Source organism: Osmerus mordax, chromosome 4 (assembly GCF_038355195.1).
Source record: "Osmerus mordax isolate fOsmMor3 chromosome 4, fOsmMor3.pri, whole genome shotgun sequence".
In the NCBI taxonomy this organism is placed as follows: Eukaryota; Metazoa; Chordata; class Actinopteri; order Osmeriformes; family Osmeridae; genus Osmerus; species Osmerus mordax.
The window spans coordinates 16350505-16377623 of record NC_090053.1 but is presented as its reverse complement, the minus strand read 5'-3'; the positions used below and the strand labels follow the sequence as shown (position 1 = coordinate 16377623).

The 27119-nt window shown below is 45.1% G+C and overlaps 1 protein-coding gene across 2 annotated transcripts in view; it reads right to left on the bottom strand.

Annotated features, from left to right (window-relative positions):
• Positions 1 to 3798: 3798 nt before the first annotated feature.
• Positions 3799 to 27119, bottom strand: part of LOC136942142 (PDZ domain-containing RING finger protein 4-like) — a 39616-nt gene continuing 16295 nt past the window's right edge. The window contains exons 2-8 of one of the 2 annotated variants that reach the window (XM_067234935.1): positions 17421 to 17671; positions 15305 to 15407; positions 10595 to 10693; positions 8427 to 8489; positions 7109 to 7210; positions 6090 to 6218; positions 3799 to 5307 (exon numbers count right to left, since the gene is read on the bottom strand). In XM_067234935.1, coding sequence (XP_067091036.1) covers positions 3799 to 5307; positions 6090 to 6218; positions 7109 to 7210; positions 8427 to 8489; positions 10595 to 10693; positions 15305 to 15407; positions 17421 to 17671 — 2256 coding nt within the window. The remainder of the gene's footprint in view (positions 5308 to 6089; positions 6219 to 7108; positions 7211 to 8426; positions 8490 to 10594; positions 10694 to 15304; positions 15408 to 17420; positions 17672 to 27119) is intronic. The other variant, XM_067234936.1, reaches the window with a different exon arrangement.

Genomic DNA, 27119 nt, shown 5'->3' with positions numbered 1-27119 from the left:
TTATTTGTATATACTCTTTGGCCAAAAGTAACACCACATAGCATACAGTAGCATACAAGGCCTCCTAATTAGGCATGGTAGACACTGAAATAGCGTTTTGTGAAAAAAGTATTTAGTCTCACTACACGTGATTACGTGTAGTACCAAAGTCAATTGTGGGCTGTTTTCAAGCTGTTATTGAAAAGCACTTCACCCTAGGAAGAAACTGGTTTTGTTTTATTCTTGACAGATTCAACGCAGCTGAAACTGATGGAAGGATCAGTGTTGCTAAGCCATTGATCCACAGGTAGCTAAATAACAAAAGGATCACTGCTCACAGAAAGAGCGAGATTGTGGCCTTCTGGGCACAACTGTCTCCCATGGGCGGGTCAGCGGGATAATCAGACAGAAAACTGAGCGATGCTGCTGTTGTTGATGAAAATAGATACCCCAGTCGTTTCTTTCTAATGATAATCATTTACAAGAGAAATAGATGATTTGGAACACAGGAAGAAACTGGAAATTCTTGAGCCAATTTTCACATTTCAAATGAAACAACATTTAGATATTTTTTTACATACCAGTCGGGATGCACATATTTCAGTTGAGGATCACTGGTTGAGTCATGACCACAGGATGCCCCCCCTGGAGTCCTCTGAGTCCTCATATACCTTGTAAACAAGAAATGAAACACACAAACTCCCCCTAAAATATACAATGACACTTGCTAGAGCTATTTGACTTCAATCTATTTGATTGGCACACTGTCGTGTGTTGGCTCAGCAAAGCGGCTGAACAGAACCCATTACCATGACACTGTTGCTACAGCTGCCATCAGTATCCACAGTGACATCAAGAGGCACATCATCTGGGGCAATTACCAGTTTGTTACAGGCCTCATTCAACCCATAGAGCCAGCCACTAGGCCACTGGGAGATACATCGTAGCAACGAGGTTTGTCACCATCCCATGTTCAAGAGATTTAGGCATTCATAAACATCAGCCCCTCTCGCTGGATAATGAGAGAAAATTTGTAGTTTTTGCTGTTCAGGAAATCCTAAAGGTTATCAGCCAACATTCATAATGGAGAAATGCAGTAGCGAATGTACGTTTATGCATGTGAGAGAGAGAGAGAGAGAGAGAGAGAGAGAGAGAGAGAGAGAGAGAGAGAGAGAGAGAAAGAGAAGAAGGGGGGAGAGAAAGAGAGAGAGAGAGAGAGAGAGAGAGAGAGAGAGAGAGAGAGAGAGAGAGAGAGAGAGAGAGAGAGAGAGAGAGCAGCGAGCAGAAGCGATGGGTTCTGCTATCTGCTTGACATTTCTGTCAGGACTGGTATTCGAACTTCTGGATGGCTCTGACAAATGCCACCGCTGTCACAGGCTCACTTTTAATTACACCTGACCAGATCTTTCCAGGGCTCTGGAATGGACTTAATTATCTGGAGCCGAGGCTATCAGTTGGTGCAACCCAAACAACTTCTATGTCATTCAAATATGATATTAATGGCCTATCTGCATACACAATTAAAATGACCAAAATAGAAGAACAGGAAATTGAGTTTTAGGTCAGTGGGAGTCAACATTTCACACACTGGCTAAACCTTTGTTCTCGTCGTTGTGTAAATGGAAATGATTTAAAGTGCACTGGACTGGGTCTGGAATGAGCCATTCATAACAAGGGAGGACAGGTCTTGCTCATCTCAATGTCATCCTCAATGAGAAACATGTTCACCACTTTTGCATCACTGAGCAGACCATACATTGCAGGAAGCTTATATAAGAGGCTTACGTAGTAGCTGTGTGAGGATACTCTGCTTTTGTATCAAACAACAGCTTCCTCAAAGGTAGCCACGTGCACTATGACTTTCAAGGTAAATAATGTTGGTCTTTACTCATGGATTATTATGGGTATGACACAATACATACATACAATACATTCTCTACTCGGCTTACCTATGTACACTTTTAGGGCAAATTGGGTCACTTTCATTTGACAATCCCTTCCTGTAATTCCCATTGTAACTAGGTTTTAGTTTAGTCTATTGTGATCATATACTGTAGCTGGCTCAATGTTTCCTAAAAAGAGAATATAGCACATATTCAATTAACTAAAAATCCTCAAGTATAACAAAAGTCAAGACAGTGACAGTCCACTGTCAACTACAGACACGGCAAGCCTTTCATAAGATAATATATAATATAGTTATCCCAACTATCCCATCAGCCTTCCCATGCTTATGACAAGCCCACTGAAATGATTTAGTGGTTGGTATATTTTAATGAACAGAGAGCAATTCGAGTGGAAGGAGACTTTAATTGAATTTGTCTTCCGTTTCAGTTCATGCGTTTCCTGTGAGACAAAACCTTCCAAGGTAGAAACGTTTCTCTGATGAAGGAGTTCTTTTCTTTTTTGGAGGACACACAATAACACAAAACACACTTTCCTATGGTGAATTGAACTAACAGCCAATCAGAGAGGTCAGAATAGTTAACACATGAATGCAGAGACTTTTTAAAGAAAAAAAACAATAATTTATTCAGATTTATTTTTTCAATTATCACAATTACCACACATTTACCTGGCTACAAATGTTCCATCTACATATTACTTGAAGTAAGACCATTGACATTGACTTGAAACAAATACAGGGATTTAATTGGAATTTACATTATTTCACTGAAAATGAGGCATTTATGAAACAAGTATATGCTGTACACCTAACCTGACAGGCATGTATGCATTTAGATGGATACTTGATTTAACTATTTTAATATGTGCTGAAAGTGTAATGAAAGCTAAGTTGCATCATCTAAGTGGGTACTTAATTGTTAATCATTGTATGGGAGATTTTAATGGGTGGCACATAACATAACGTGTATTATTTTCTTTCTAAATCCTGTATTTGAAAGTATTAAGTATGTTTTATTGATGTTAAGTAATATCCTGACTTCTAAGGATTGGTCATATTTGTAAAGCCAGGTTGCCCAAAATGAGGTCAATGAATTTTTCAATCAAAGAACTGTTAAGGCTATGTTGGGTAACATTATGCAATAAGTACGGTTAGTACAAAAATAAAATAATCATCAACATAATCAATGCAATGAAGGTAGAGTGCAGGGTATACCATTACATTATCATTCAACCTCTTCTGTATGTTTGTAATGAATACAGAGTCGAACATTATCTCACTGTGTAGTCATTCACCATGTTGTCATATTGTACTACTAGGCTTTCCTTACAAACGGCGTGTCATACACTAAATATATGTTACCTTGTCAAAGCAGTGTATTTTTGGCTTGTGTGTTGCCGTAAACTGTTGTTGGAGTTGTAAACCTTAAACTGCTGTTAGTGTCACTGTCTGTGCCGTATGTGTGATGAAAGGTCACAAGCGGAAGAAAGTTATTGTAGCAAGGAGATTGTAGAAATATAGAAGCTGTCTGGTGTACCGGAACATCTGAATCATTCTGGTCTGAATATGTCTCTATACATTCAAATTAAAACATCTGGTTACTTGGGGATAAGGGTTAAACCGAACCAAAGTATGAAAATAATTGTAAAGATATACATTTAGGTTGAACCAAGAAAAATAATTGCTCAATCATTTCATACAAAAGTGTTTTATGAAATACTGAGATATGGAAAAAAGAATGAAAACATTAAAAAAAGCCATGACAAAAAACCATTGGTAAATTCTTTACAAAATGCTTTTTTCGGGTTACAAAGTGTGAAAAATATTCCTAATGTCCGCATAAAAACGCCACATTGAACGAGGCAAGTATATTATATACCACATGGGGTAGATTGTGTGTGTTTGTTTTACTATTATACAGTAGTGACTGAGAGAAAGGCGTTGTGGACCTTAGCGCCCTCGGGGGCTTTTGCCCCGTGTGTCATCAGCTCTTGTATAGTCATCCAGTTGTCCAGGATCTTCTTGTTGCGTTTCTTCATCATCTTCTTGTGGCTCAGCTCGATGATGCTGACCTCCTTCCGTCCTTCGCTGCTGCTCTGCGGGCTCTCCCTCAGGCTCTCCAACCTGCTCCTCTGCATAAACTCCCTCCTCCTCCTCTGCTCCTTGGCTCTCATCAAATGCTGCTTCCTCTCCTCCTTGCTCCAGTACCTCCCCATCTTCATCTCGCTCATTGCGTCGTCGTCCGTGGTCATCCCCCCGCTGCGCTCCTCCTTGATCTTGAGGGCGCGCTCGCGGAGGATCTTGTCCCTCACGGGCCTCTTGGTGATGTAGCGCGTGCCGTCGCTGCGGATCTTCACCTTCCACTCCATCTTGGGCTCGTTGGCGGGCCGCTGGGGCTCCTTGCAGACGCTGAGCAGGCTGAGCTGGCTCTGGGCGTACTCCACGGCCGAACGCTGCTGGATCAGCTGCATGTAGCTCTGGTAGTGGCGCGCGTGGGCTGGGATGGAGCCATTGGCCTGCCTGTGCTGGGAGCTGTGGGATGGGGACAGGTAGGGGATCTGGGAGCCCCTGGAGGGGACCATCATCCTCCCCTCCTCCGCCTGGGCCGTCTGGTCCGACTCGGAGGGGTTGCTGTGGTCCGGGCTGCTGCTCTTGCCTGGGACGGGGGTGCGCTGGTGGGAAGGGCTGGGGCTGGGGCTGGGGCTTGGGCTGGGGGAAAGGCCGCCCGCCAGCCGGCTGGTGCTGCGCAGGTTCCTCTGGTTGGTGATGGCCACCATCCTCCTCTGCAGCGAGTGCTCCGGGGAGCGGTCCATGGCCAGGGGAGTGCTCCGCGAGCTCTCCGCGGTGTTGTACGCACTGGAGCTGTCCTTGTCCGACTTCTCCGGACGCTCCTTGATGTCCACCAGCTTACCCCTGCTTTGGGGGACACCCCCCTGGAGGGGGTCCTTGGAGGGGGGCATGGGCCGGCCAGCCTGGGGTCCCTGGTGCTGGTCACCCTGGCCCTTCCGAAGCTTGTGGGCCTGCATGATGTTCTGGCACTCCAGCTCAATGCTGCGCAGTTCGTCGTTGAGCATGCGTAGCTCGTGTTGCACGCCCACTGGCTCCCCCAGGCTGCACTCGATGGTACTGCGGCGGCTGTAGAACAGGTCGTACTCACCGCTGTTCCGGATCTGACACTTCAGCTCCAGCAGCTGCTGGAAACGGTCGCCCTCCGTCTCCTCCTCTTCCTCCTCCTCCTCTAGGATGTGCGTGTCCCGGCTGTGTGTGTCTCTCAGGCACTGGGACAGCCTGCGCTGAATCTGGGCCAGGACATCTTGCTCGGAGCTTGGGCCTCTGTTCCTAAGCCCCCCCCCTCTGTCCTTGTCCTGAGTAAGAAAGGAACAGGTGGCTGTGTCTGTTATCAGGTCGTCCTCCTCTTTTGTCTACGGAAAAAAGAGAGAAATCTGATGAGTTCTTGAAAGGCATTCATGATATTACAGATCAAAGCTTCACTGCTTCTGAAGGTTTTTCTTTGGCTGAGAGTGTGACTGTGCTGCCTGTGTCTGGAATCCAACACAACATAAAGTGTAAATCCAGAACAATGTCAATGATATTCATAGCTAGATGGGATTTTCTGAGGAACACCAGTTCCAGCGCTTTCCTCCTGGGGTTCTCTCCCCTCTGGTGGACTTCTGTAATACCAGTCTACTGCTTTGGGAATCACTTCAATTTCTCTGCAATGCTTTACCGACTTTGAACTTCTATTTCCACCCATTTTATAATATGCTAATCTCTCGACAAAACACAAAATTGTAAATTATTGCCGATGTTTGGAATTTACAAGGCTCACCCATCCATATTCATGCACTATATTCATATTTCAAAGGGCATTGCATGTTTTCGCTAGATTTGAGAACATCAATACAGAGTTTGATTTGATATACAAGTGCTCCAGACTAGTAATTATTTCAAACAGCCCTATTTTTTGACGTATTGAAGTAACTTATGATTTTAACAGTTACTTATGCCCTGAATTGATTTCACCATTTGAGGCAATTCAATGATGCACATTATGCCTCAGGTCAGAAAAATATAATTAGTACATATACATTAGTATTTTAGCTTGGAATTCAGATGTTTTTAGGTGTGTGTGTGTACATGTGACTGTGTGTGTATGTATGCGTGTGTGTGTGTTTGTGTGGATGAGTGTGTGTGCGTGTTCGACCTGGTCGTGCTCCTGTTCCTCCTGCAGGGCGACAAGCTCCATCTCCTCCCTCTGCTGCTCCTCCAGCATCTCCATCTTCAACTGCTCCAGGAACTCACTGTGCTCATCATCCAGCCAGGCCTCCTCCAGCTACGGTTCACATGGAGGGAGGGAGAGAAGGAGGGAGAGAAGGAGGGAGAGAAGGAGGGAGAGAAGGAGGGAGAGAAGGAGGAAGAGAAGGAGGGAGAGAAGGATGGACAGGGGAAAAGAGGACGATGACTTACATCATATAGCAAAGATCAAGCGGCCCACACTGTAGAGCTTTAACAGCTTTGTGAACACTAGATAGTCCTGGGACATCAGTCCTTGAAAAGCCATACACTTGGAGAGTGTGGTCCATCCATTTTAATGGACATCACATCTTGACCTTTGACCCTGTTCCTTAGTGTCATCCATCAGTTCTTTGTTCGACTCAAACCAAATGGGATCCATATTCGAAGCTTCAGGTTTACGAAATATGTCTTTAATCACAAAGGAGAAAGGAGGGGGGGGGGGGGGGGGTCTGTAATGGCGACTAGCTGGAACACACTCAGTGTTCTCTCCTCAGAACAGCCAGTGTGGCCTTGGGCCTGAACTCACTCCGTATTAGCATGCCATTAGATTTTATGGCTCACCGTTGGAAGTCAATTACAGCGCAGCTACATAAAAATAAAACATTACGATATGTCTCAGCCATGGCCCTGTCTCACCACGGTGGGCAGGGGGTGGGAGGAGGGGGGGGCAGTGGGGCAGGTGGGGTCACAACCTGGCCATGTTTACTCTGAGCACAGGGCTCCACTTGAGGACCAATGGCATTTGTGTTTTGACCTAAAAGCCCTGGCTGTGGGTTACAATCACCCTTCTAAACCACACTGTGTCACATTGATCGCATCTGAAAGACTGCTTTGCATCAGATCACGGACATCTGATGGCCGACCCGCACAGTAGGCATGCCGGTGGTCTGGTCACGAGAGTCTGGCGATCTCCTGCTCCACACTCACCTGCATCTCAGGTCTGGCCACCAACAGCAGGATGTTCCTGCAGTCCTCACTGGAGAGCATGGCCACAGCTTCCTCTCTGTCCTGCACGTCCTGACCATTAATCTGAGGAGAACAACACACACACACAAACAATCACCCATTGCACGATACAGTAAGCATGTGCTACGGGTCCACACAGTTTTGGTTGTTTTATTGAAAGACGCTGGACTGAGAATTGATTATAAGCAGGGCAGTGGTCTGGCAGAAGCCCCTGTCTCTGCAACGAAAGCATCCGGCAACATTCATACATCTAGGCACACAATTAACTGGCCACTGACAGGGGGCGTCCATCTTTTTGTAGGCAGAGTAATGGGGCTGTCATTGGGGGATAATAGTGTTGGGGTGTTGGCCGGCCTCTGCTTCTGCAACACCCCCTCCTCTGGTGCTCTGCCCCAATCAGTCACAGCACACACACCCCAGCAGACAATTAGAGTGGAGCCTGGCATTATCTCTCGCCAAACACCGCTTACACTGCCATGCCCCTGGCTGCAGACATAATGACTGTCTCTGTAGCCTCACCTGTCTGTCGCATCAGCCCTATTAGACCTATCATCACAAGATGAACTTTTCTACTTTGCTAATTTCCTTTATAGAAACCATTCTGACACACGCTCTTTCAAATATGCTCTGAAATCCCAACACCAGTGCAGAGCTGTGAAAGGCCTCTACTTGAAGTAACTGCTTCTACAAGCTCCACTCAAGCATTGTTCCCCGTCTCTCTCAGGGCCTTCCATCCCCTGCAGCTCTCCCTGACACCACCTCTCCCAAGCCACCACCTGCACTTTCAGATTACAACGAGCTGTCGAATCACACCCCATACAATAATCACCCACGCAGGCCACTGCCGAGGCAGTTTGTGTTGTTGCACCAGCATGAAGCAAAAAGCTCTCCTAAGGGGGTAAACAGGAGGGTCATGGGCCTGCCCCAACCCCCACCTGGGGTTGGAACTGAGGGGTAATAACACTCGTAGCCTCTCAGTCGACCCCCAGGGGTGGGGCTGGAGGGGGAGGTAGGCAGGGATGAGAATACCTAACCAAGAGGCTGTTAAAGAGACCGTGAGGTGCTGAGTCGGTAACTAAAACAGCCAAGGGGACATTTCTCCAGCGCTAACCGTCACAGAGGGGGCTGAGTTTCCTCTTTAATGTGTGGCCATTAAAAATGAATGGGCTCTTGTAGAGGGAGACAATGGCTGGGAGAGGGAAATAAAAAGGGTTTATTGTCAACTGTGATGATGAGAGGTGGGAGAGGAGAGCTGGTGGGCCAGATATAGATGCAGTACCTGTAAGATGCGGTCCCCTTCCCTGATGCGACCGTCTCTGGCTGCGATACTGTTCGGACCGACCTGTTCAGGGACGACAAACGGGTTGCTTCAGTGCTTTGAACGATGAAATGTTTCAAATGATTGCATTAGTACTTCAATTGTGTCCTTTCCACCATATTAGAAACAAAAAATACCTCCAGAAAAGACATTTAAGATACATCAACTAAATGTACAGCATAACACTTCTAGACCGATCAAATGAATCATGCCCTTGAAGAGAATGGATAATGAATAGTTGAAGCCTGAGGGTTACAGGAAGACCTTAGCTGTCAGAAAGCGTTATGACAGTTGCCTGGTCTGCCATCAAGACCACTTTTACCTGCGCTAGCAGCTAAATGAACGCAACTAACTTGTCAACACCTGTGTCTGGGACAAGTAGAGCAAGCAGTGGTCCAGTCGGAATCTTGTATCCTTTGATTTCCCTGTTGGGATAACCCACGCCCATCCACAGATATTTTGTGAAGGATTCTACCACAACGTTAGAAGCACAGCCTGTACAGCACACCGGCCCCTCCATGCTTTCTCTTGGGCTAACGATACTGAACGAGGAGGCATGGACACTCCTTCAACGACCAGTCAATTGGCGTCTGGGGCCGTTTGTTTCACTCTGTCCAATCAGGGCAGATCTCAGGAGATGGCAGGCGCGCCCCTGTATTCCATCTTCATGATAGGCCGGTCCTTCACACAGAGGCACTCATTAGACGTGACATGAGGCCACTAGACTGGGCCGGAAGAATCATATTTGTTTTGACTTGACAGAAAAAAGTCATAGGCTACACACACATACATACATTACCAGTCAAAAGTTTGGACACATTTTCCCAGAATACACACAGAGATTGTTCCCAGGAGCCTCTGTTCATGGAAGTCTTGGTTGTGCTATGCACTACTCAGGGAGAGCCAGACAAATCTCAATGAATACTAGGAATACTACAGATACTTTTAACAGTTATTGGTTGATGCGAGTTTGGTTTAGTGCATGACACAGGCTCTCAATCCACTGCAAAGCTAACAGGTCAACTGAAGTTATCTGACCCTGCATGGTTCAATACATAAATAATGGCCAGTGCTTACGTGAGATCAAAGTATACAAAACACCGTCTCAAATACAATTTGTATGGAGTGACATACGGAGAGCTTATCGGCATGCTCTCCTTGGCTCGACTTTTTATAGAGCGAACACTTGAGTAGACAGCAGGCGGGAAGCACGGACCGGAGCGATCTGTATTCAGCTCCAGCGCAGCAGAGCAGAGTACCTTGCGGCTCAGAACAGACTTCAAACGAAAGGCAGAGCAACTTGGGCAGAGTGGTGGACAAAGCTTTGTGCTGTACGTGCTGCCAACAAGTGGGAGAAACACAAGGGGGGGGGGACCAAAACATTTGACTGCGGGCACAAACATTGGAAGCTGCTTGCCTGCTACACTGTGTCGGTCAGACACACGAAAATCTCTGTTCTCCATTGCCACTGTGTTTCTCTTCAGTCAGTGCAATGAAGGCATTCATGTACCACATTCAACCGATTTAATATACTGTATAAACTATATTAAAGTAAATTCCCAGTCAAGCCACGCAGTGGAATCAAATGAAATGTCATAACTTTTTAAGTGACAATATTCATGCCTTTTCTTCAGAGACATCTGCAGTACATATTTATTTTCAGCCACTGTTATAATTACAGTAGTATGGTGTGGAGAATGATACAGATTATTTTTGAAACTTCAAACTGGATAAACAGAGATTTCTGATGAGCATCAATCACATTTTATTCAATATATCTAAACAATACATAGCACTAGTTTCCAGATTTGTTATAAAACTCAGTGAAGATGACACACGTTGATGAAAACCAAAGGAGTGAAAACCTTTTTTAAGATCAGGTGGCCTCACAGAGACTGGAGACTGCCCCCTAAGGAAGTAGACTGTCTTGCTATCTTGACTATTTTGCTTCCTAGATCACATCCATATGAGCTTGTGTGTGTGTGTGTGTGGGGGGGGGGGTAGTCTGGATCCACCAGGCTACACAGTAGCCCTCGCACAAAGAGAGTAGAGAGGTTAAAAGATGACCATACACCTAACCCCTGTTGTTCCCACCCTGGTTCCCTCAGGCCCAGCATATAGTGTCTCACCTCGCTGACATAGATGGCCATGTCCTCCTCCTCGTCTGTCCGGTAACACAGAGTCAGGCCCAGCTTCTCCTGGCTGTTGAGGCGACACAACTCCACTTCCTGGTGTCAAAAGATAGCGAGGGTTTGTTGGTCAGCGACAAGCAAAAACATGATTTTAAATAGGACTCCAGCTACGGTATTGCACGGTTAAGATACCTTTTACGATTTGAATAACGTTTTAACATTTTCTTTTACATTTTGCCATTAATTAATTTCATATTCTGTGAATACTCTCACAACACAGGCAGGAACAATTACCACATTAGTATTCTCCTCGTATGTCGATGTCTATGTCTATGTCTCCTAAAACTGCTCCCAGAAATATCAGCATGCGTTGTTTTCAAGCAGCATATTGACTTTAGAGGGTTGAAGCTTGACTGAGCGGTCTGTGTGTTTGATGTTGAAAGTCGCTTTCTGAGCCACCTGATCAGAGGTGCTTTGATAAAAGTCTGAGGGATTCAGCTTTTCTTACTGAGACGTTGCCTGACATTAGAATATACATTTAGTAAAAAATTATGCTAATATTCACTCAGGTACGCTAAACCCTAAACACTAAAACATTCCTCTTCTCTTAGTGCATAATCCAATTCTATTAACTTTCAAATCTCTGGTCCTCAGATTTCCCATGAGCCTCTTAAAACACAACCTAACACCTTCAGGTCTTTATGGATAGTGTATGTATTATTATTGTGCAAAAGTTATCAAAACAGCCCATGAAATTAAATCCTAATCTCCTAATAACCACCACTCAAAATGACAGTATTCTCCTTATAACATCAAGAAAGCAGTGCTATACTGTCCGTCATATAACTTCCGAAAACAATGTTTCTTATAATCATAATTTTCATGTATTATACATTTTCGAATGTATACATTAGCCACAGGGCATTGACAACCAGGGTAAATTACAGCTTTACTTTCATGTTGAACACACACTGCTCTGACAACATCGAGGCGTGAAGCACAACAACAACATGAACAAACAGCAGAGCTTGTCTCCCTATAGTCCTACAGCAGCATGTCAAGGGTGGCGAAGGGAATCAAGTGTGAAATGGCCTCTCGACCAAGCCTTCATTAGAGCAGAAACACATCACTAACTCCTCCTGTAGGTGCTCTGAAAGAGGAGGTGAAGGAGGGGAGGAAGGGAGGAGGGGAGAAGGGGGAGGAGTAAAAGAGGGAGGGTGGAGGACGTGAGTGAGCACCGGAGGGTACTGTGGGGGCTGGGAGACGAAATAGAGAGATTCATTGCTTCCCCTGACATCTATGGGTTGGCTGGTTACACGTGTCAGACATGTCATCTCTTTGGGGAGGTGGAGAGCGGGCAGACCACAGACCGAAGGGATGGGAGGAAGTATGGGGGAAAGAGGTGAGGGGGAAAAGTGGAGGATGGAGGAGGGAGGATGAGGCTCTCACACTGGAGATGCCACAGACAGCCACCTGGTGCCTTTCCGCTCCGGCTATACGTGTGGCCCTCCTCTCTCCCTCCCTCCTCTGGCCACTCTCCCTCATCCACCCCTTCATCACCCCACCCTTCCACTTTCCTCCCCCTTTGTCCCCTGTAACCGACGGACTGTCAAAGAGCCCCCTGGTTTGGGGACCTACTGCTGCCCCTAATTGCGCTCCTCCAGCACAAAAAGAAAATAGTGAAGAATACAGTCCGAAAAAAACGCATATCGTCAAGCCTGCGTCGTGTCATCTCTTCTGACACACTCTACCTGACAGGAACTCAGATCTTTAATTGACTGTCTCAGAACCGATGACAACTTCAAACCCCATCCCTGGATGTGAAAGGAACAAAAGGTGTTGGTGCTGAATAGCCGAACAAAGCTAAAGGAAAACATCATTCAGTGACTGATAAGTATTCTATTACTTGCTAATCAGATCCGTAAGACCCCCACTGATAATGGAATCAACCGAACAAAGACGTTACAGCAACACTGCAAGCCGACAAAATCTTGAATCTTCAAAATATGGACAGGCTTCTGAGGAGATTTTGATTCCATCCATTATGAAAACATCAACCAAATATCTGGAAGAATTATACCGCAGCTAAAAATACACCAAACGAATTAACAAGTGTTTCCTGAGGCAAGTGAATGTGTGAGAGCCATTCCTATATGAGTGAACCAGCCTGAAATTCCTGTCTAATTAATGACTGGGAGAGCTGGAGAAGACCTGTGGGTACATTAACTGGGAAAACAGATAGCTGTTATTACAGCGTGTTGGAGGAACAGTTGGTGTGTGAGAGAGAGAGGGAAAGCACACCAGGTTGCCCTGTTTCCCACAACACATGTTTCTTTCTCTTTCCTGGCACACAAGATATAGGCAGTGAGTTCTGCTGGAAGGACACAGGAGTGGATACACACTCATAAACACGCACACGTGTCCAAGCGTTTCAACAGACACTCGGACATGAGGCGTGCAAACACACACACAGACACAGGCAACCCAAACACACACCCGCACACACACACACACACACACAACCCACACACATAAACACTTACACACACACACACAGGCTGGTGCAAATTCCAGATAAGAGCTCTGTCTCCTGATCCGGCCCACAAGTTCACACTGCTCCGGAAGCCGCCTCTTCCTCTCTGCTTTTCCATTTTCCGGGCGAGCTCTCAGCCTCTGAGGCGAGAGATTGCAGCGTTGTGTGGGGACGGGGCCTGACAGTAAATTAATGACCGCGATGGCGTGATTAGAGGGGGATTGCCGCCCACCGTCAGAGCGCATTGGATGCTGTCATCATAATCGCGCCTTTGATTAGCAGTAATTGAAAAAGCAGTCACAAACGTGTGGATGGCAGGCGCACGGTATAAGAGAGCTGAGAAAGCGTAGAGTGGAGAGAGACTAGAGAGAGAGTGGAGAGAAATCAGAGAGAGAGAGTAGAGAGAGAGTAGAGAGAGAGAGAGAGAGATTGGAGAGAGTAGAGAAAGAGTAGAGCGCAGAGAGAGGTAGAGTGCAGAGAGAGCAGAAGGGGAGAGAGAGAGAGGAGAATAGGGAGAGCCGCTCTCCTATCTGAGAGCTGCACAATGTTTACTGGTAGATGGAGCCGGAGCTGGTATCAATGGAGGTATATTAGAGCCTGGAGCAAGGTCACATACGCTCTGATGTCCCCCTGTGTCACGGAACAAACATCTTCATGCCTCTTTATGTTCACTTGAGCGCTTGCACTGTAGATTGCAGATGTGTAGGAAACCCATTTGGAGGCCAACACTGACAGGTAATAATCTAAAGAGGATTACAGAACAATTGAGTCTTCCACTGTTGGTGTTTTCTCTTAATCTTTCTTCCTGGTAAAACTAGCGACCCCTGACTCTCACTGCTAAGCCTGGGCCAAAGGAACCCACCAATATCCTCGTGTATTCCAAAATCTGATTCGATTCAGACGTTTCCTTTGATGTAACAGCAAAAAGCCCAGAATTGTGCTTTCTAATCAGGGCTGAGGTGATTTCTGAGATCTCAGAGTGCCGTGAAAAAAGGAACAGGCTTCGTTCTGCGAGAGGCTTTTGGCTCCAAACTAGAACCACCCCCCAGCCTCCTCTGTTGACATATGGTAAAGGGAGGTGCGTTAGCGTGGAATACACCATCCCATGCATGAAATGTAGCGGGTACGGGCACCGAAGCACTTATAGCATAATAGGATTTGTTAATAGAAATGAGGCATATAGAGCTTAATACATTATATTTGTGCAAGTTTAACGGCAAGCCCTGGCGACACAAGTGGATGTGCAAATCTCCTGAGAGTGGGGAAAGAACAGCTCGTGTGGAGAGGGTGGGAGCACTCAGACACTCTCAGATGAAACAAAGGGAAGGTAATCACCATACATCAGTCAAAGGCTGGCACAGTTTGCCTGCTCCTCAGTGACTTGGGAATAAAGGGTAGGAGACTGGAAAGTGGGGGTGTGAGTGCGCGCGGGGGGGTGTGTGTGTGTATGTGTGTGTGTGAGAGCGCGTCGTTTCTGGAACGAAACAGCTATGTGTTGGTGTAGAATCGGTTTATCATGGACTGTCTCATCTGCATCCACAACAGGGAGAAAGAGAGAGAGAGAGAGAGAGAGAGAGAGAGAGAGAGAGAGAGAGAGAGAGAGAAGGAGGGAGTGAGTGAGTGAGTGAGAAAGAAGCAGAGAGGGAGGGAGAGATTGTGTGAGTAGCCTAAGCCAACAGTCAGCCCTAGCACCTGCCTGTTATTTCAGCTCAGATGAAGATGGAGGCAGAGTGGTGTGCTCATGGAAGGACCACCTGAAGCTTGTTCCTTTTCAACACCTGCTTAACACATCTTCACAAACACCTTTTGTGAGTAAACCAATTATCTTGCTAAAAGAACATTTCCAGAGGATGTGTAATCACTAAGACATTAATATAATGGTAATGTCACATCAATATGGCCCCAAAGTAGTACTGCAGTATGGGGAGTCCAGTAAAGTGTGTGCGTGTGTGTGTGGCCTCTCATCTGTGTCCCAGCACTCCCTTGGGAGAATCCTGTGGAGTCAATTATAACTGGCCTGCCCCCCTGATTGATAAAGACCTTTTAGAAGATATCGTGTAATATGTGGGGGTTGGGTATGTGTGTGTATGTGCGTGTGTGTGTGTGCGTGCATGTGTGTGTCAGAGTGTCAGCTTCTATTAATGCACGTGATGGATGATGTGATCAAGCCTTACCTCGTACTCAAACTCCTCCGTCCTCTCTCCGTCCACTGGCAGGGTGGAGAGGTAGTCTGTCCCCTCATAGAACTCCTGTTCCATGGTGTGGAGAGAGTGGCAGCTGCCGGGAGAACGAGAGAGAGGGAGAGCGGGGGGGGGGGGGGGTGGAGGGAAACAGAGAGAGAGAGGTGGGGAGGAGTAGAGGCAATGGGGGGAAGGGAGATGGAGAGAGAAAGAGAGATAAAGATGGAGAGAAGCAGAGAGTTAGAGGGAGAAGACAGTGAGAAAGAGAGAGACAGAAAGATTATAAGAGGAGGTTTTGCTAAAACACAATCGCTCTCACACATGGGGGAAGTGACAGCAAGGGAATCCTTCCCTTTGTCTTGTACAGTAACTATGTCTGCTAGGCAGACAGGAAGAAAGGGCCTGTCAAGTGCTTTCAGCAGTAGTTCTGTCTGGGTGATAAACGCTCTCCCTCATATTAATCATTGCCTATTCAGTCATTTAATACACTCAACACTTCACTCATCGTTTTGTCTTTGTAAACTTCAGCCAAAACCGCAGAGGAAAATATTTTACAGATCTAATATTGTTGCAAAAAACATTCTTATTTGTGCATGGTAGGAAGGTAATTTCACAATAATATTTGCTCACAACATTGACTTGATCATACTGTTAAACTTTATTCTGCTATTATTCTGAAGTGCATCCTTTTCATTTACAACTATCACATTCAAACCCTTTTCTCTCCCAAATCACTTTCATGGTGACAAAATTGGCTTGGTAAACGTCCAAATGCTTTATACTCTGGGCATAACAATATTACACATCGTAACATCTTTGAGAGTATGTGAGCATGGCACACAATTACTAGACTTTACGGTCTTTGTCTCAAAGAGGGGGAAACAAAACATTTGTTGTATCTATAAAATGTGATGTATCTTGGCCTGCGCACCTGATCACAGATGAAGACAGGAGAATGTGTGTTTTATGGGACACATTGATTACATTTGGAGCCGGCCTAGGGCTATAACTAGCCTGTGAACGAACACTGGGCTATGTTGCCTCAGATTTTATTAGACCCATTTGGTTTAATCACCTTGTAAACCTTCCATGAAACCAAATGGATATGCCAAGCAGCCACAATTATTACAAACATGGCTTGTGGGTGGTTGTGCAGAGTTATGGTCAAGAGAACATACATGAACATAGGATCATGTAAGGGTCAGGTGGTGTGTGGAGTCACTGAACACTTGTGGCTGGTCACCCATGTTCTGTCTGTTTGTGCCACACAACATCATTGTGCCACACATTCATCATGGCATTCCGTTATTGGATAGCTCTGTGGTAGAGAATTTGGCACTAGATCAAGAGGGTGCTGGTTTGAATCCCCCTGTGTACATTGCTTGGGATAAAAGTGTATACTAAATGAACACATTATGGCAGGGTTATACACATCTGATCTGTGAATGACAGCAGGAGCTCTAAATGTAATCCAGCCAAATTAAAATGAATTCAAGACAATCTATTATCCATGGGATGTTGGTGGAATTAATTATCTATTAATACACACCCTCCTTTACAAGATCGTCTCAATTAACTTTGCAGCGCTGTGTAAAAGAAGCCTCTGAATACATAATGTTCCAATGTATCGTTCCCTGGAGAAGAAACCCAGATATTCCTCAGCTAAACTTTGTCTTGTTCACAGTTAGCTTCTCCTTTGAGATGAATAGAATATGAACAAAACCCAGGAAGAGAAAATAATGTACTTTCTTTTTTGTTGTCGAGGAAACCCCAGGATGACATTAGATGAGACTCTGTTGTGAATCTTAAATGTCAATCCCACCTACAGGGTCAACTCTTTAGAGGATGGTTATAGCTCAGTGGTGTGGTGTGTAGTCAGAGCGTATGAATGCAAATCAAGAGGTTGTAGGTTCCAAATCCACATAATTGGTTTGGATTAAAGATTAAAGTTGGATTAAATAATGCTGAATAAATTATTACAACAACATAAACATAGCTTTGTGGTGTTTCTTGAAATCCTCTGAGCATGCTATGCTTCTGATAACATTTCTGTGCAGTAATAACAGAAACAGGACGCTGTGAGTTTAAACCGCATCTTCCATCTACATACCTGTCAGAGAGGAGGAAGGGGCAGATGTCAGGCACGGGAGGGGTGGTAGGGCGGAGCTTGGCCAGCGCCATGATGTGTTCGAAGGTGATGTCGGTCTGGGTGCAAACGTCCACCACCAGGACTTCCTGAGGGGGCCCGCGGGCGCCAGGGGGGTTACGCCTGAGGACTTGCACCACGATGGGGTCCTTGGCGCTACGGAAGGCCTCCACTGCCTCATCGTGGCTGGTCTTGGAGAGGTTCTTGCCGTTAACCTGGAGAGCAGCAGAGACAAGGACATCAGATAGACCCTAACATCAGACAGGCATCACATAGATATTGAACAGACATCAGATCAACCTTAACATTAATCAGGCTCTTAATCAGAAGGTTGCCGGCTCGATTCCCGTGCCAAAATGACGTTGTGTCCTTGGGCAAGGCACTTCACCCTACTTGCCTCGGGGGAATGTCTCTGTACTTACTGTAAGTCGCTCTGGATAAGAGCATCTGCTAAATGACTAAATGTAAATGTAACATCAGACAGGCATCAGATAGATATTGAACAGACATCAGATCGACCCTAATAATAGACAGACATCAGATAGTCCTTAATGTATACAGTAAGTTGTGTAGATATAACAATCCATTGTCAGTAAATATACTGTATCCTGTCTGGAAGCCACATTCCATCTGTCAACAATCCAAGATGATGGGTATACAGTAGTGTTATGCAAAGATGGCAAATGCCATAAACTCATTGTGTAAACATGTGTAGGCATTAATTATCTTTACAACACGTATATATATATACATCCTCTTATTATATATATATATATATATATATATATATATATATATATATATATATATATATATAAGCCAATAAGAGGATTAATAGTAGGCTATTTTAATTACAGCCATTCCCAACCTTTTCCACTTCGCTGCCCACTTGCATAGCTCAAAGATTTCTGCGGCCCCCCAACACATCCGTTCACTTAATTTGCTCTTATCACACATGTTTAACAGCACCACGGGAGCCAAACAGTTAGCTTTCACGGCTACATTTATTAGAGCGATCAAATAAGACATAGTGTCCATCAGCGCTACAAGCACACATTGTAAAGAGAGGTAACCTGCATACAACCATTCCTATAGCTCCACATAACATGAAGTTACATAGGAAACTGCTATATTGAAGTGGGCTCAAGTTAACGTGCCAAGCGTAACTATAGGCTTTCGGTCATGATGAATTAAAGGCAAAATGTCATAAAAAAATGTGTACACATGTTTATAATCATTTACCAACAGTATATATAAATACGTTGATATTTATTTTTCACATTTTAGTTTGAATTGGTTTGGCCACCCACCTGCATTAGGGCCACAGGTTGGGAATTACTGGTCTATTATAAATGTAGATTTCAATCCAAAAATAGAGAAAAAAACTACAGGAAATCTATAACTGATGGGATGACGGCAAGGGAATTGTTTAGTCTATGTTGCAGACAATCAGATGGTTACAGGCTGGTGACCATGACTCCTTCTCTGAGTCACTGGACCTGCTGAGTGACGTCAATGTGATATCCAGACCAGTGTACAGGAATCACATAATATTCATTCTATATGACCTCACCCAAGAAAAACACTACCAAACATTCACAAATGTATGTGTTAAGTTTTCGGTTCTACACCGGTGGCCCTTGATTGTCTATCACCAAGTTTATAAATCTTTAGGGTCAGTGAAACAGAACCAGGCCTCACCTATTTTCTGGCAGAGAAGAGAACGTTTGCAAGGCGTGTATGGAGAAAATATTTTGGTTCATTTAGCCCCAGTAATTGGACTGGAACAGAAACCATGGGCATGAATTACTTCAGAGATTGTGGCTTGGTATGAATATGACACCGCAGATTATAATTTAGATAGACTCTGGAAAAGGGAACACGCAGCACAATTCGCTGGCAGTTATATTCAAATATGGCTTTGGACTGTGGCATTGTGCTTGCAGACCACGGTTGTTGGAAATGGGTTGGGATGATAACATGGAAACTAAAGAAAAGATAGTTTGTCTGGATATTAACAGTATGCGCTATCCAAAAGTTTAAAGTTTAACTCCAAGATATCTCGGATATGTCCTCTAGAGTTATACTGTACAAAATGACCTACTTATTATTCTGTATCAGTCCTCGGGGGTTCCTGTACTGGATGAATGGGGAGACGGGAGTCAGGTGGCTAAGCAGTGAGGGAATCGGGCTAGTAATCCGAAGGTTGCCAGTTCGATTCCCGGTCATGCCAACTGACGTTGTGTCCTTGGGCAAGGCACTTCACCCTACTTGCCTCTGGGGAATGTCCCTGTACTTACTGTAAGTCACTCTGGATAAGAGCGTCGGCTAAATGACTAAATGTAAATGAATCTATGAGCAAAATATACTTCATAATGTACAGTATGTAGGTCACTGAGGGATTCCTACTGAGGAAAAGCAGAGAGCTCTAAACTTCATCTTGACTTTGATATCTGCCACCCTGCATCACTGTACGTTACAAGCTTTGTAAGAACACTGTAACGTAATAATGTGACAACAAATCATTTTTGGAGATGGAGAGAGAAAGAGACGCTTTTATCCAAAGAACCATTCAGATGTGGATTTGAACCTTGAACCTTCAGGTCGAGAGTCAAATGCCCTAAAAATGAGTTACACCCCGGCCGGACTTGAACACCTTGAGGAAAGGTGACAGGACAGGTGGAGAGGAATGTGAAGAGCTGGAGCTATGGCAGCCATAGTGGTGTCTGACCTACAAACACACAATGTATTCTCAACCACAACAGTGGCCATAAATAGCTGCAGTCGGTGTTGAGTCCTGGTCTGGTTCCCAGTGTGACCTTTGTGTGAAAGGTGTTTCATTAATCACCAGAAAGATACGGTAAAGTGGGCCAACGAGTCTCCTGTTGAACCTCAAGATGTGAAACAGGCCCCCCTCTCTTCTTGCCCTCTATTTGTGCAGACCTGCTTTCTTCCCCTTTTTCCACACGTCAGCAGTTGCTATATTCTGCAGCATTCTTAGCATTGTGCTAAAAACTGGGACTGTGAATAATTAGCCCATGTACTGTAGCTGGCTTGGTCAAAGCTTTGCTCCACTTCCTCCCCCCCCTCTCTCTCCCTCTGTCTTTTCTCTCTCACTCACTCTCTCTCTCTCTCTCTCTCTCTCTATGACTGGGCAGTCTAATCCTACAAAAAGGAGCCCAGTGGAGACAAAGGAACAGACAAATGAGGCTGCCGATGGTGTATGACAGTCCTGGAGAAAAATGATCACATTTCTCAACCCTCCCTCTGGTGTAGTCTGCCCTGCCTCTGCTCCCAACCTCGCTGTGTGTACCCTTGTAGCACAGCCGCATGGAACAAGGGGGAACCTCGTCAGAAGGTGCAGGCTAGTGCTACTCTATGGTTTCATGAGAACCAGATGGTACAAATAATCCCCAATCAACGTAGGTATATTAACGAGGTCCTTGTCGTGTCCCACAGTGTGGTGCTCAGTAGATGCAGCTCCCTAGCTCGTCTGGGTTGGGGTAATAGATTCTGAATACACACCAGACAATAAAAGGACATCTAAAGCCAAAAGGAGAACAAGGTAAAAGACATCAAGAGACAGGTTTTGGTTTTGACAGAGTCCTTGGACCGTCATCAGATTGAGAGGATTTCTCACTTCAAAGAACATCAACCAGCGTCTTTCATAGCACCTTATGAGGGTAGAAACAAAGACATTGGGTATCTTCAAATAGGTCTGTCCTTGAGGAGAGTTAAGAATAAACTCGAGTTTTCACTCTCTACTTAAAATGTCTCTATGACTGATCAACACATGCGTTCTATTCTATGAGCTGTACTAACTTTGAGACTCTGCCTCAGATATTCACATACATTCCAACTTCTTACAATTTCAGCACAGAGATATTATTCTGCTTACATTCACACACATCCTTCTCCAAGGTGCACACAAAGGATGTGTATAATCTCAATATTCATATTCAGTCACACCCACTGGTAGACAAAAGCCGTTTGCAACATATTTAGCAAATCATACAGTCAAGCAGTCCTAAACATAGTTCAAAGAACACCACATAAATCCAGACATCATAAATTATTCCTATTGTTTGTAGCAACAGACAATAGTGATTATTCATGGTGCTCTATTTCCCTTGTCCAGTCTCGTTTGTTCCAAGTGAAAGCCATGTGAGAGATGGCTGGAGGTTGAAGGAGAGGATGAGGGAGGAGAATGGCTGTAGCGTGGCACATCTGTTGGTGTTTGCACATGGATACGTGGCAGCTGTGGCCAGCAAAGAACGCTGCGTTTATTCAAAGCCCGCGAGACAGCCACCAGCTTTCACGAAGAAAAAAAAGCAATACACTGGATTACTGAAGTGAAACCGAGGTGGATGAATTCCCATTTTATGTGTCTACATTTCTCTTTGTGACAGTTACTGACAAACTAAAATGGAGATTTTATATCCAACCAATCTCAAAACATTCAAACTTGGGTCGTGCAACGGAGGCTCACCGGCACACTTATGCGTGTGCCATATGAAACCTTAACGCAGCAATGGGTTTTAATCTGGCCTGGGCCTTTCTTTGCATGTCATCCCCTCTCTTTCTTGCCTGCCTTTGATGCCCTTCTGTGTTGTCACCATAAAAATAACAAATGCAGAAATGCCCCAAAAAACATCCAATCTCTTTACACCTGAAAGTATTTCAAAGTTTCACTAACTTACGTCCTCCCAACAATTATGAAAACCGTGTATTCCCACGGAATCTAAAAGCATCCACCAACATCTGCCAACATAGGTGTCCTAAAGTATTCTACTTCAAGATGAAATGGTTGTTTGAGGGAGCCAGGAAACAGCGCAGTCTCCTCTGGTTGTTGCCGCTGTCGGTATTTTGTATTATCGACCACCGACTTCCATCAATATGTTAACAGATTGGAGGCAGCATGTGGTGACAGTAGTAGTGAAGTAGAGCCTACTTTATCTGCTAAGATGTCAACTGATGCTTCTGCTGCCATTGCCTCTGCTGAGTGCCATACAAGTCTTTTGCTGTAAGGCAGCAGGGAGCGGAAAGTCATCTGAGCCAGCAGGGATCTGTGATCCAGTGATGGATGGGTGGAAGTGGGAGGGGAAAGCCGCTCTGGGCAAAACGCTCTAATGTACCATTATCTTCTTTAGGCTTTCTAATTAACCACATACATAATTTCATAGTTTGCATGCTGTGTCTTATGAATTGTACTTAACCTTTTTTTGGTGTTTACATGACTTAGAAATGGATGTATTTGGGTTTTGGATTGAAAGAATATGGTTAAATTGAAGCCAGTCCAAAACCACATTTGCCCAAAATGTTTTCTTCTGTAGTAGGAAGATATTGTACGTCACCTTGTAAATCGTAACCTTGAGTGCTTTTCTTAACACAAAACTGGCAGCTTGCACACTCCAGCCCTAACTCCACTGTGTTTTACATCCTGCTGCTTTGAGTAGCAACCTGGTCGGTTTGAAACATATGCAGGCTGGGAGAGACTAGCATGTATGTCATGTGGCCTCGGGAGCCTAGCGAGGCGCTTACAACCGTTGATTACATGCCTGTTGCATCCGTGGCCCCAGCTCCATTCCCCCAAGGGAGCAGGTGAGATGGCCCCGGAGCGATAGGCCCAAGCCAGATGTGTGGAGAACTCAGATAGAGCTTCGTCAAGGGCGGTCTGCATTAGGACGTGTCCACACACTGCCAGAGGAGATTCAGGGAGATATGGACGCCGGGGCCTCAACAGCTGTGTTCCATAGATAGGCACAACAGAACCGCAGGACAACACACCGGTGCATAGGAAATAGAAAAACCCCTCGCTCGCCCGTGGAGAAAACCACATTACGTCTAACCTCTCAGGTTGAAGCGGCTGTTTAGATAAAGGTCCCAGACGATGGCTAGCCATATTGTCTGTGTTTTCCCGCCTGGGCTAGACAACAATGGCGTTGGAGCAAGAGGAAGACAGCCCCTTTCAGATTCTGTGTCGGTTCAATCGCGCCAAATGCTGGAATAGACGCAGCTGAAGTCCTTCACAACACACTGTCAACTCCGTTGTTGAGCACACACATAAATCAATTTGCATTTTGATATAGAAAATACAAAATTCAGGTACAAAAACAGAACAGGGAACACTCGATGGAGAAAAGGCTGATTCCATCCCAAAGGTAATTCCGAAAGCTGAGGTTTTGCCACCTTGTGTGCGGAGTAGAAGTGTCTCTCCCTCGACCACGTCCAGGACAGAACTATACTGGGATTCCTCCTTCTAGTCCGCCTAAATGTCTCATTTCAATAATAAGTGTCAAGAGTAAAATACGATCAGCGGTCCGCTACAGTAAAGCCTTTATGACTGCATCAATCACCCACAGCCAGATAGAGCGGCACAGCCAGTGTGAGGGACGCTCGCTCGCCTCGGCTAGTCCTGCGCTGCTCCAATGACATGGAACTGTGGTAAAAAACTAGGAGGCCACCGGGGAAATCTGACAATCCCCCCCCCCCTCCAACATCTCAACATGAACCAACTAACAGCCCTACTTTAACCCTTCGCCAACATAAAACACATTCCCTCTGGGCAAGGCCCTCAGGCTTTTTTTTCACATTAAAAGACCCACTCCTTCCTGTCGAGGTTTATGTCCATGTTACATTTGATGAATTTATCCAATTTTCTCTCTGAGCTCAACCTTGAGTGTAGTGCTCACTCTGTTGCATAAGACACTCAACATCTATCTTCATTGTCAGATTACTTTTGTGTTTCATTGGCTACCTCCACTATCCACGGCTAATATTACTGTTCCAATATAAGGGCAACCCTTACAAAGGGGCAAAGTTGTCCAACAGTGACCTATGTTCAACATCCTGGAATTAAAATAAACAGTTGATGACTTGAGCTCACAATTTGGAAGGAACCCGTCAACAACAACATCCACAGGAACAGTGGTTTGTGCTGGTGTGAAGCCGCTTCTAGAGTAGTCAAGGTGCTCCAAGGCTAGTTGTAGACTAAAGTCATGTAATACAGTAAGTCTGAAGAAGTAATGTACAGTAATGTGTAGTAATGCATTCATTTAGCAGATGTTCCAAAACTTTCCTCAAGGTTTGAGAAGATGGATTCGCCAACCTAGGCAATCTGCACACAATCTGCACACACATTGACATGAGAGAAACGTTGTGCACACACAACACACTACTGATGTCAGTTCATGATGCACAGAGGAATACAGCCGATGCATTGAGAAAACCCAGACAGTGTAAGTGGATTGCGTATTGTGCTTGCATGGTCTTCTTCAGAGGCACTGGGCACGTACAATCCCTAAGATCATCCTCTTACCGCTTCAGCATGAAATTAGATCAATAAACGATTCCATCTTCATCACTAACATATTACAGCAGAATAGAAGATAATTACACCATCCCATTGCAGCTGAGTTATGAATTTCCACTGTGGATTTAAAATGTGATTTGGGACTGGAGGAAAAAGAGCTAAGCTAATCAGCTTGTTCAAGGTTAATGGCACATGTAGAGTACGTACGTTAAAGAGATACACAGATAATTTCTTCACTTAGGTTATAAGCTTCCTTTTAAAATGAGTTTTAATTGAAGGAAGAGTGCCAAAATGGATGAATCGATGAATCGATGAATTGAGTACAGGACTGAGATCATCTCTGAGTAGAGTATTTGATGATAAGTGATAATGGTTGCAGCTGTATGTTGTGCAGATCAGCAGGATGACCAGGCTGGCGTAAAATGAATGTAGTAAGGAATAATGGTGCCATCAATACGCTGACTGCGTAAAACAAGTGGGTACTGTCATGGAACAGCTTTGTATGTGTTAAGATTGAACAGGGAAGAGAAGGAAGGACACATTCCCGTCAGTCTTACTGATGCCTCATGAGAGCAATCTTGGAACAAAAGAGACATGGCGCCAAAATGGATGAGCTCAATTTTGAACTGCTGCCCAAGAAGCTTACCTTCCATCTCTCCTCTCTCTCTCTCTCTCTCTTTCCCTCACCCGCATCTCTCTCTCTCTTTGTCTCTTGCCTCTCCCTCTTTCTCCCTCCGTCCCTGTCTTTATTTCTCCCTCCCTCTCTCTTTCTCCCTCCCTCTCCCCTCTCTCTCTCTCTCTCCCTCTGTCTGTCTTTCTCCAACTCTAACTGAGCCTGTTTTTCCTGGGCTGTGTTTGGATAAAGTGCAGGTAACAGACGGTACCTGCTGTGACATAGTGGATGCCAACCCTGCCATACTCACAACAACCGGAGAGAGGATTTGAAAAGCTGGGGAAGTAGCTTCCGTTCACATTAATATGCAATTCCTGGCACTTAAAGCACATCACAGTGAAGGCAATTAGCATTGGATAAGCACTATTTACATAATGCCAGACGCACTCACAACAAAGACATGTCTGAACCCCCCCCCCCCCCCCCCCCCCATCTCCCCCTCGACACACACACAAAGAAACACGACCCACGCAAAGAAACACACACACACTCAAACACCTCCTTCTGTGGTACAGTCATACTGTTGCCTGTGCTGTGCTCATCTCATCTCAGCAGCAGGTAGATGGGCCGTAGGGTCAGAGGGTGACGCGTGAGCCTCTAACATCCAACATAATAAGCTTGGACTGTTTGATGGGTCACTTACACCCCTGTGGCTACCCATTGATCTGCCTGTTAAGCAGTAATTGGTAGCCTGGTGAGGTGGGGTTTCATGAGACTCTGGATGCTACAGTACACTTAAAAATAGGGAAGAAATGAAATGAGAGAAAGAAAGAAAAGGAGAAAGTCAAAGACATATTGTTTGTAACTCTTGGTTCTTCATGCTGGAAGCTGTTTTTATCACTCTCTCCAGAGCCATAAGAGCAATTAGTGTCCCATCACAAATGTCAACCGCCTCAAAAAGGCCTTATGTGAGGAAAGAGCAGGAAAACCTAAATTGCCCTACAGAGTGGTAGCAAAAAGTTCCAGTCAATCCAGCCGACTCCAGAGAGAATAAAAAGGCAGTTGTGATGGTAGCCCAGGGCTAGACGGCTAATATCCCATCCAGGCTCTTCCAGTGCATTTTCTTCAAATCTTAATTCAGGGCCAGGAAATTACTCTGAGATGAGGGGTGGACTGACAGGTAAATGGCCATTGTTTGATAAAGTGTTAGCTTTATGGAGTGAGTGGACTCCTCGGTTTCACTCGCTCTTTCTCTCTCTCTCTGTCTCTCTCTCACACGCATTTCTATTCCTTCTCGTCTTGAGTGAGCAAATAAGAGAAGTTAGAGAAAGCACAGCACTCACTCCAAGCCAAAGTCACAGGGACTGGAGTACTAATGTACTAATGAACCCTTCAATCAGAGTTACGAGAGCACCAACGTCCGTGTCTGAATGAGGCGGGAAGGAAACTACAAAAGGTCTCCAAAATTAGAGACATGCACAAGCAAGCACGGACTACAATCTACAGACGTAATTCACGGAGTCAACGGGATGCTGTCTTGTCTCCAACAGGACCATCTACTCACTATGATGACCAAAACCCTGTATATTACCAATTTCAAGACTGGCCAGATTAACATAGACTCATGTCTCCCATCTGTGCTTGGTAAGTAATTCAACTTCAGTTCCTAAAAGGAAGACAAAAGATTAAAAAATATCAAAACCAGAGGGTGCAAAGTGACAGCGTGTCTTTCGAACCA